Raw genomic sequence first — 11,034 nt, 5'->3', positions numbered from 1 at the left:
CTACATAACTTTCTCTGCTGTGGAATTAAAATACTACATTATTCTGCACGGTCTTTGTCAGTTTGGCCTGCTTCCAAATGCAGATGCCAAAAAGGGGACTGAAAATGATGTAACACTTGAACTTGGATTATATTTAATGTCAATTTTATTCATGACATTTTCTCTCTAACACAAAGACAACACTCGAACAGTGCAAATTTGTAAATGTTCTCAAATCTAAACTCAACGGCTCGCGTGATGTCGTAACGTTGTGCTGAAACGGCGCCTTTTATATCGGTGAGTTATTTTAATGGAATGGCCGATATCCGATATTTAACATTATCGCTAATATCGGCCGATACCATGCCGATAATATCATGCATCCCTATTTAAAATAGTCTAATAGTTTACTTGCACACACCCTCACTTGTGTGGGATACACAGCCACAAGCTACTTTCTGCAAAAAAGTCCTTGTTTTCATGACGGCATTGCATCAAAGACATGGACACAGTGAAAAATGTATCCACCCAAGTCGTCTCATTTACAGGAACAAGCTTTTCAAGTAGTGTATTAAGTAAAGATAGACAGAACCATTTCTTTACGCGCCAGCAACATCTCCAAGTGTTTTTGCCTAATTAAGCTAAATGTAGCTGCTGTTGGGGTTTAATCAAACTACATGAAACCTAATTATCTCATTTTGAGTTTTTGACAGTAGAGACAATAAGGCTTTAGTCACCAACCGTGAGCAGCGCAGGCGATCGGGACGCTTGGGGAGATATTCAAAAAGTCCATTTGATCAGGTTTACAAACGCTGCACATGTTGTCTGTTCAGCTTGGCTCTATAGATTTTGCAGAGAGACAACGTGTGCGCTTTTTATTTGTGTTTGTGTTTGCTTCCGCTGAGCCTTTTGCATATGATGACCAGAATGATGTTTACCTGATTTTAAATGCTGCACATCTGCTGCCGCAGATGGTGCTGGCTGCAATGTTCCCTCAGTGCATACAGAAATAGAGATTTGAATTATCTTTTTTTTTTTGTTGCCCTGAACTATGTTGGTCTTTGTCCTCCCTTCTCTTTGTGTTCTATCTCATAAATTTACAGGCGCTCTCCAGCAGCGTGAGCTCCAGCAAGCTGTTCCCCAGCAGCACTTCTCCACATGAGACCTCCTTTGGTGAGGAGGTGGAGGTTCACAGTCTGCTAGTTGTGGATCAACACACCTTTGAAGGTGAGATGGCTTCAAATGTTCATTTCCATTTGAAGTCAACGAGCTGCTGCTTTCATATGAAGCTGCTGGTGGTAAAATGGTCGCAGCTTGGCATGATAATTGATCTGGAGATGAATTTACAATCATTCAATCAGTCAAATTTGGATTTATCTACTTTATACAGCCATCCTTAATTTAATTTCACATCCTGATTTGTTGTTTGTTCTTTAAATTGTTTCTCGCACTTTGTAATTTTTAACAATGCTTTATAAAGCTTGTCGTTAATTCCCAGAATGTAAAGTGCCCACAGAGTCCCTCGATGAATTATATGATTGAACATGCTTGGTGTCCTGCAGGTTATCTTCATGGATGAATGTGTGTCTCTTTTCTTTTTTTAATTTAAAGCTGCAATCTGTTTTGCAATTCAGATTTTAGTTTGCCAAGCTTTACTTTTAAAATTCCAGTCATTACTACTACCCCATAAATTAGGGTTAGTCACATGTTAACAATATGTAAATAAGGGGGCTGTTTCAGCACATTGTGTTCACAGCTGACAAGACTTCATTAAGGCACCACCAGATAACATTTCATACCGATACGCTGGGTGTACTGCTACCTCTGCTCAGCTTAATTAGAAAAAGCAGCATAAGAAATATTGCACAGTTTCTTTACAGGTGGAGAAAGTTAGGCAGAGTGGTGGAGAATGATGAATAATATATGTGCCTATAGAACACAGTTTGCTTCATTAGGTGTGGAACAAGGTATTGATGGAACAAGGTACAGCAGTCCCTCGTTAACGCGGGGGTTCCGTTCCCAGCCCCCCCATGATAAGTGAAAAACCACCAAGTAGGAATAGTAGTACAAGTACAGTAGTAGTAGTTGTAAGTAGTAGTTTATTTTAGTATTTATATATATATTAAGATGTTTTAAACACTTCCCACACTCTTGCAATATTCTAAACAATATTTCTAAACTCTAAATGCTCTAAAAGAGCACAGCATGTCATGATCTCCACTCTCTGCCACCTGCCGCTCGGCCACGCCCACTTCTCCACAGAGAGCGGGCATGCGGCAGGAGGGAGCTTCTCCCTACACCTGTGGGCTGCACACAGGTGCTAACTCATTTAAAATAATTAATTTTAAATAAACAGTCCATGCGGCTTTTGCGGCTCTTCCATCAATTAGCCAGTTGTGTGTCATGTTCAATCTTACTTTGAAAAATCACAGAAGTCGAACTGCGAAGTAGCGAGGGACTACTGTATTTTCCACTATGTCTAATTAAGGAATCAGTATACTGCTGCCCACTAGCAATGTTCTGAAACTGTTAAAAACTGGCTCCCCTGTTCTCAAGGTGCTACTTTATGGCTTTAGATTTATCCTTAAATTAAAAAAAGTGAAAACTGACTCATTATAATTGTATTTTTGTTGTTGTTGTATTTTTTATTTTTGTACCATTCAGTCAATAGAGAAAAATACTGCACTTTAAGTGATAGTGTTTTATTTATATTGTATAATTAAGACATTGATTTAAGATTAAGTCTGCAAAAATATGGAATAGCAAGAGTGAAATTGTCTAGGACTCTCGTTTAAAGCTATAATCATATTTGTGTTTGCTATAAATTTTGTATGGAGATGAGGAAACGAAGGCAGGCTACCAAATTATTTGTTTCAATAATGTAAACTGTTTGATAGTTTTTATTTGTACCCATTTTGCTGTGCCGTGTGAAATGTAGCCTCTAGCCACACATTTTTCTTGTTTCATGTTAGCTTTGTTGAGGCAGGCGGTCTTACAGTGTGGCCTAGGACACAGACTGTTGTATTAATGTGTCATGGATCCAAGACCAACTCTGAATAGGACTGCAAGGTTATGGCCATAATTGTTCTGGAAATGATTTAGATTAATGCAGATTAGTTCTGAATGTGTTTGTACCATCTGTGGCTTATACTGTAAATACCCAGTCTAAAGAGCATCATGGAAACCTGTTTTCTGCTTTCACACTTGCTTTTTTCTAATATGTTTGTGTTTTTGTCAGTTCTCCATGCCCATCAGTTCCTTCCCAGCGAGTATGCCCTCAGCATTGTGTCATGTCGCCTGGGTAAAGACCCATCTGTGTATTTCATCGTTGGCACTGCCATGGTGTACCCAGAAGAGGCAGAGCCCAAGCAGGGACGGATTATTGTCTTCCATTACACTGACGGTCAGTAGCTTTCTCTATTTCCTTCAAACTCTACCCCGACTGGGCTTTCTGTTTTGTTCCTTGACCTTACCAGACTTGTTTCCTCACCCTGCTCATTTTTGTTTTGTTCTGTTCTTTTCCTTCACCCAGTTTCATTTTCTCCTCCTCACTCCCTGTTGTATTTTAAGCACGGACACGCCGTCCTGCCAAAGCTCTTGTTTCCCTCTCTCTCACTTAATCATTTTCTTATCACTTCTCATCACCCCCCCCCCCCCACACACACACACACACACACACACTACTGATTTGACTCCTTTTCTTTAACACACTGTCCCTCTCAGAATGCGTTGCCTGCATTTCATTTATTCCACTCCATCTCTTCATTTTACCCTCACCCTTATTCTTGATGCAACACCAACTCAATTTTATTTATCTCGCATCCTTCGCTCGCTCTCTGTTTTCTCTTAAGGGATCTTGTAGATGCTAATTTAACTCAACATTGCATGAGTAGCACTTTGAAGGTTGAATCCTGACTGACATATTTTCTGTAGGTAAGCTGCAAACCGTGGCTGAGAAAGAGGTGAAAGGAGCCGTCTATTCAATGGTGGAGTTCAATGGGAAACTGCTGGCCAGCATCAATAGCACAGTAAGTGGTGCTGGATGGTGTATTCTAGGGGCATAGGAACCTCTTGCCATATTTACTGCCTGCCGCTGAAGCCTAAAGTGTGATGATGTTTTTGCCTCTGATTGTGTGTGTATGCTTGTGTATCTGTTGTTAGCCAAATATCTCACAAACCACTGGATGGACTTTAGTGAAACCTTATGAAGTTAATCAGTGGATGTACATCTTCAACTGCAGTGTTTCCCCTACCATTATACAAGCGGGGTACCCCGCCCTGCCCACAGAACCGAGCACCCTGTCTACTGGACCGCTTGCACCCCCCCACCTGTCGGCACTGACATAACGCTAAGCTAGCAGCTCGCAATACAGGTGCGCTATCTAAAAAGCAAAAAGCAGCCTCTTCCCTCATGTTGAACCCTCACGCTGAAACCCCACTCCTCCACTCGAAAACTGTCGGTACAAACAGCGCGCAGCTCAGATGTGTCTCCCCCCCCCCCCCCCCCACACACACACACACTTTGAAAACTGTAAAACTATCTGTACAAACAGTGTGTGGCTCAGATGTGTCTCTCTATCTCTTCCCCACCCACCCCACTCCAACACTGTTGGTATAAGCAGCGCGCTGTGCAGCTCAGGACATGTCCGACAAAAATCACAGACAAGATGAGCATCCCGCTATGGCAAGTTATCTAGGGAAACACCGAACTGGACTATGTAAGATGATCGCTACTGCCAGCTGACCTTGGAAAGCACTAAAATGGTTATATCTCAAATTATGAGGTAAAACTTGTTGTGGTAGTAGCTAGTATCCATCATCACAAACCTATAGACCCGAGTGCTAGACATAGCACAACATCTTGGTTTAAAACTTTGGCATCAATCATTAAATTCAGCCATGTTTATTTGAGGTGGCTGTGGCTGAGTGGTTAGAGCAGTCGTCCTCCAACGCAACAGGTCCCTCTTGCTAATGAGTCCCCATCGCTCAATGAAACTAGCCTGTATAAATAAAGGTTGAATGAATGAAAAGTTGGGGGTTCGATTCCACCAGCAGTCATATGTCTATGTGTTCCTGGGCAAGACACTGAACCCCTCATTGCCTTAGATGTGTGTCCCATTGGTGTATGAATGTGATCTAAAAGCACTGATTAGTCTCTTTAGAATGATTTGTTCCATTAGCTTTGTATAAATACAGTAGAGTGCTGTATGAATGGGTAAACGAGGACACAGATTGTTGTGTAAAAAGCTTTGAGTATGTTGATAAGATAGAAAGGTGCTATATAAGTACAGTCCATTTACCATTTATTTGTCGGTTAAATATGTTATGAATAATAAGACAGATTTAATATAACTTTCTCAGAATAATTACTGGGTGTTCATCTACAACTTAAACATTTCTAGAGTCTACCTAATTCAAGATGGCTGCCACAGTTTATTGACCTTAACCAGTACAAAATAGGCTGCACATTAGTCAGATTTACAGATGTTGAGCTAACTTTTAATGTGGTAGCAGCAGAAAGTCATCCTCAACACATAATTTGAGCGCAGACACATCTTGTAAGATCTGGTAATATCACATGATTGTGTATAACGTCATTTACAGAGTTTGACCAAAGTGACTAGATCTGTCTCTTCTCAACATGAAATGATTTTAGCTTAAAACACTGGCATGGCATTTGTTTTCAAGAAATGCAAGGCTTTTTATTTTTCTACAAACTGTTCTAATAACTTTTTTTTAGTGGTTTGCTTGAAGGATGAATATGATTTAATGGTTGGATTGGGTTTTTAACTCGTAGTCTTTGTTAAGGTTTCAGACACAGTTTGGTGCTTCTTTTTAACATTTCCTTCCAAAATCAGAGCTTACCATCTGGCCCTAATATTGAAACCAGTCTGTCTTTCTCTTCTTGCGGCATAAAATCTGCCAGCTGTAACATTTACAAAATCAGTTTTCCTACATAAAAGTAATTTCTCGTTTACTTTTATATTCCTAACTTTATTTTACACAAAACAAGAAGAAAATAATGTTAAAGTTCAGTATCTAAACAGTTTATCGTTTATTAGTATTTTTTTACATTCACTGTTCCTTAATTTTGTTTTTGCCATGTAAGTCGGTCAACAGATGACTCATCTCTTTGCTTTTTAAAAGTTTTTTTAAATCCGTGTGATCGATCCAGGAGGAAAAGCTCCGTTTCATTAAATTAGTTTCGTATCTCAACAGATTTGGCTCGTGGAGAAGTGTGAACTCACCTGACATGCAGGGTGAAAGAAACTGCTTTTTCTTGCTGCACTGGGTTATCACGCTCATCCATAGTAAGCTAAAGATAGCTTTACGGGATTAAAAGCTGGAAAGGTGGTTTTATCTGGAGATATTGTAAATCAAATGGGAAGTTCAGATTTCTGGAGCTTATCTGAGGGGCTCACTTTCTACTGCACTGGTTTATTATTTTATTTTGTAACCTTGACTGAAAACTAAAAAAAAAGAAAAACTGACATTTTTTGTGTAATGTTGATTTAACCTTTTATTTCTGGTTACAGCTTCAGCAAACTAACAAGAAAAAAATGAAATTTTATTATTATGAAGTTTAAGATTTAATTAAATTTGCCTTAATTCCTCTGTCTTTTTTCCAAAGATTTATTTGATTTAGTTTTAGGGATCTGTGCTCGCGAAGGCAACAGAACGTGGCTGCAGAGTCGCAGCGTTTCCATGCATCCAGCGGAACATGGAACCCTATTGTACCTGTAACTATGGTGTAGAAACTGACAGAAAATATTTATACATGTCCACCATTAGGGGGTGCTATAATTGTGGACATTGCATTTGGTCACATAACTTATACCGTAAATGGAAAGTCGCAAAAATTAATGGCTTACATAACCATGTTTGCTAGACTCTACTAAGTGACATGGTATAGACCACGCCCATTTCTCTCTAAAAATTATTTTTACATCGCAAAAATTCTACATTTAAGCCTTTCACATTTATGCCTAGGCAAATAGTTTATGCAAGTAAGCCAAACACATATTTGCCATATCTTCTAACCTAAGATGCCTATTCAGATGAAACTTATACTACTGTTACTGGACTCTATTTTAAATAAGTGGACTAAATTTGCCAAACAGTCCCATAGAAGGTGGTATAAACAGAAATAAAATGTCCCTCCTAAATGGCTTATTGGATCTTTAGGAAATCGAGCAAAGACTTTTAGGACCATCCTTTGAACTTAAACCTAAAAGTGCTCGAGCTTGGTCTATAGGATATCAAATCAAATGTTCCACAAAATCAGTCATAGAGCCTAAACTATATGTATTTTATACCATTTGCATTTGTATGGACAAAGAAAAACAAGGAACTCAATGTCCCTTGCCCGGACGTGGGTTACCGGGGCCCCACCCTGGAGCCAGGCTTGGGGAAGGGGCTCGTCAGCGAATGTCTGGTGGCCAGCTCTCTCCCCATGGGGCCCAGTCAGGCTCAGCCCAAATGAGCAACATGGGTTTACTATTCTGTGTGCCCTCCACCTGCAGGAGGTGCCATACAAGTCGGGTGCATGACTCCATCAGAGTCAGAGAGTCAGAGTCAGAGTTTCTTTATTGTCATTCGCACCTCATGTGGTACATGTGGTGGAGCGAAATTATGTACACGGGGTCCCAGTTACATCCAACAATAAAATGTCTAAGAAAAACAGGAAAAACTTTCCATGGAAAGAGGCTGAAGGCGGGGGCCTTGACGCTCTGACCCTGGCTTACCAAAGCTGGCTCTTAGGACATGGAACGTAACCTCTCTGGTGGGGAAGGAACCTGAGCTTGTGAGTGAGGTTGAGAAATACTGACTAGATATAGTTGCTCTCACCTCGACGCACAGCATGGGCTCTGGAACCAATCTCCTTGAGAGGGGCTGGACCTTATTCCATTCTGGAGTTACTCATGGTGAGAGGTGCCGAGCTGGTGTGGGTCTACTCTTAGGTCCCTAATTTGGTGCCTGTGTGTTGGAGTTTTCTCTGGTAGATGAGAGGGTAGCTTCCCTGCACCTTCAGGTTGGAGAACCAGTAATGACGGTTGTTTGTGTCTATGTGCCAAGTGGCAGTTCGGTGAGACTAGGACATTGTTAGGCTGATGATCCTCCTTTTCCATGTAAATAACTAGTTTTGGCTTATAAGACTGAGTTTGCTTGCATTTCCTTAGACTGGATAAGTATTTTGGATACAAGATGAAGCATTTGAACAAATAATCCATCCTGAGGGCCTGACTTACCCATGTTAGATTTATCTACCTGGATTATTGAGCATGTATCAAGATACTGCAAAATAAACTTATCCTTTTTCCTTAGCATGCTACAATCACCTGGTACCTGCACCAGGTATACAGACTGCTGAGCATGAGACCAACCAGGGTCGACATGCAACGAGTGGCTTGGGCTTCAGTGATAACTGCTTGCAGTTTTACTTTTATTTGTTTTTGATGTTTATGAAATCAAAAGTGAAGCTTTTTTTTTTTTAATGTATGAAATCAAAAATACAACTACTTAATTAAATTCAGCATAGACATGTCTGCAGTCTGTTAACATTTTCTTCTATAAGTCAACTAAAGTACCTTTTCTATTATTGATTGAATTACAATTAATTTGTTCCTTTTTATGGTTTGATACTTCAGTTAATGTGTTTTAGCTACTTCAGTTGCAGCCTAACCCTTAATAACAAAGTCCATGCTCAATAATTCAAGTATAAAATCCAACATTTTTCAGTCAGGTCATCTGGACAGTTTTTTTTTTTGTGCTGAAATGTTTCGCCTTCGATCCAGAAGGCTTCATCAGTCAAGGAAACACACAACAAAACTGATTCTTCCCCCAACAGCTTACTCCAAAGTGGAACAAACCAGTTTTGTTGGTGCTAAGATGGTCTCTTTCGTACGCCCCCCTCCTAGATTGCCGGCCCTCTTCCTTGTTGACAGTCGTGTCAAACTGGTTGAAAACAACAAAGTCCATGCTCAATAATCCAGGTATACAATCCAACATTTTTCAGTCAGGTCATCTGGACAGTTTCTTTTTTTGTGCTGCACTTTGGAGTAAGCTGTTGGGGGAAGAATCAGTTTTGTTGTGTGTTTCCTTGACTGATGAAGCCTTCTGGATCTAAGGTGAAACGTTTCCGCACAAAAAAAGAAACCGTCCAGATGACCTGACTGAAAAATCTTGGATATTATTCTTATGATTACAGTTTTTAATAATTTCTTTAGAGCCAAACAAGCTCATCATTTCAAGGTCTGTGTTTGTGCATATTTTCTGACCGTTTCAGCCACTTTGAACGCAGCGTTCATCACTCAGCCTTCAAATGAATAATACGCTTCAGAGCTATACACCTCAGTCGTTTTTAGAATGTTTACTAAATGACTGACGGTGCACACAGTGTGACACGGTGGGTCTAATTAGCCATTATCTGTTCATTTATGTGCTAGCAAACGGTTTATAACACCTCACACTCACCGAGAAACAACGAAAAAAGTGTGAAGGCAGTTGTGAATCTAAAAAGTCAGTTTAATTTATAAAATGCATCACAAGCTCTTTTCTGGACGCTAATATTACAAGAAGTAACTGTACACTTCAGTTGTTTTGTTTTCAGGTTCGTTTATATGAGTGGACGGCTGAGAAGGAGCTGAGGACTGAGTGCAACCACTACAACAACATCATGGCCCTTTACCTGAAGACCAAAGGAGATTTCATCCTGGTGGGAGACCTGATGAGGTCTGTCCTGCTGCTGGCGTACAAACCCATGGAGGGCAACTTTGAAGAGGTGAGATGTGAAGAAACCTTTTGGGAAAATAACCATATAATTCGTAGAAGTTCAACCAGTTATATGTTACTTTGAACCAAAAAACACAAATTAGGTTGGACTTTCAGCCAAGGCAGCTGTATCATATACTGTCCTCTCCCAACACGCAGGGACTTCTCAGACTTTTGATGTGCATGGTTGCAATTGATTTGTGCTATAAAGAAAAATAATGCAAATTTTTAGCACATTTTTATGATAAATGTCAAGTAGGTGTTGCACAAAGTAATCACGATCAAAAAATGCATCATTAAAGGAACTTAAGTCTAAATTTATTTCAGTACAGCACAGCTGTAAATTTAAACAAATGTGCACATTTAAACATAACAAAATATTCACTAGCAAGACAATAAAGAAGTTCCCTCTTCTATATATATATATATTTTTTTTCGGCTGTTCCCTTTTCAGGGGTTGCCACAGCAAGTCACCTGCACCATCTCACTCTGTCCTCACTCCATCTACCTCCATGTCTCTAACTGCATCCATGTTTCTCCTCTTTGTCTTTTTCCTGGCAGCTGCATTTCTAACATCCTTCTACCAGTATACCCACTGTCCATCCTCTGCACATGTCCAAACCATCTCAGTCTGGTTTCTCTAACTTTATCTCCCAGTTGCTCAACCTGTGCTGTACCTCTCATTCCTCATCTTATCTATCCTTGTCACTCCCAAGGAGAACCTCAACAAACGTCAGAGTTGGAAGTTTCAAAATTAAAAAAACAACAGTTTAAATAAAAATCACAGCCACCAATTATAGAACTAACTGTGTATGTGCTTGCAGTAATCCATGCTTCTCATAACTTATTATTTTGTCTTTTACTCATGCGTGGCTGATTAACTTAGCACAAGTGTCAGCACAACAACAAACAGGTTAAAATCATAGAAAGCATTTTGACAAGTGCTAATCTCAGTTGCTGCTTTATGATTTCCTCTGTCCACTCATCGCAAACTCTGCAGCTTAAAATCCCTCCAATGAAACAGGCTTTGGGTACAGTCATGTGCTGCTGCTAATTTTATTAACTGGGGATCCTATCATTCTCTTTTCAATTGATCAACGTGGAGGACGGTGCATAAAATCTGGAAGTAAAACTGAATCTGTGACCAAAGTTTTCACTCTTTAATCCTTTCAAAATAAAACACATTAGCAGAAACAGATTCTGGGGTGCTGTTTTTCAGTTGTGTTTTTGAGGGAAGGGGCCAGTATGGAAGAAGCATGTATAGATAATGGATGAATGGATGGA

General features: G+C 39.9%; 1 protein-coding gene across 1 annotated transcript in view; it reads left to right on the top strand.

The window, feature by feature from the left end:
* Positions 1-11,034, top strand: part of ddb1 (damage-specific DNA binding protein 1) — a 94,096-nt gene that overhangs the window by 67,863 nt on the left and 15,199 nt on the right. Inside the window, exons 18-21 of the mRNA XM_037694470.1 lie at positions 1,097-1,206; positions 3,218-3,382; positions 3,913-4,007; positions 9,590-9,760. Of these exons, the coding sequence (XP_037550398.1) occupies positions 1,097-1,206; positions 3,218-3,382; positions 3,913-4,007; positions 9,590-9,760 (541 nt within the window). The remainder of the gene's footprint in view (positions 1-1,096; positions 1,207-3,217; positions 3,383-3,912; positions 4,008-9,589; positions 9,761-11,034) is intronic.

This window comes from Nematolebias whitei, chromosome 2 (genome assembly GCF_014905685.2).
Source record: "Nematolebias whitei isolate Nwh7 chromosome 2, NemWhi1, whole genome shotgun sequence".
NCBI classification, from domain to species: domain Eukaryota; kingdom Metazoa; phylum Chordata; class Actinopteri; order Cyprinodontiformes; family Rivulidae; genus Nematolebias; species Nematolebias whitei.
Note: the sequence above shows the minus strand (reverse complement) of the source record. Positions and strands in the feature narration are given on the sequence as shown.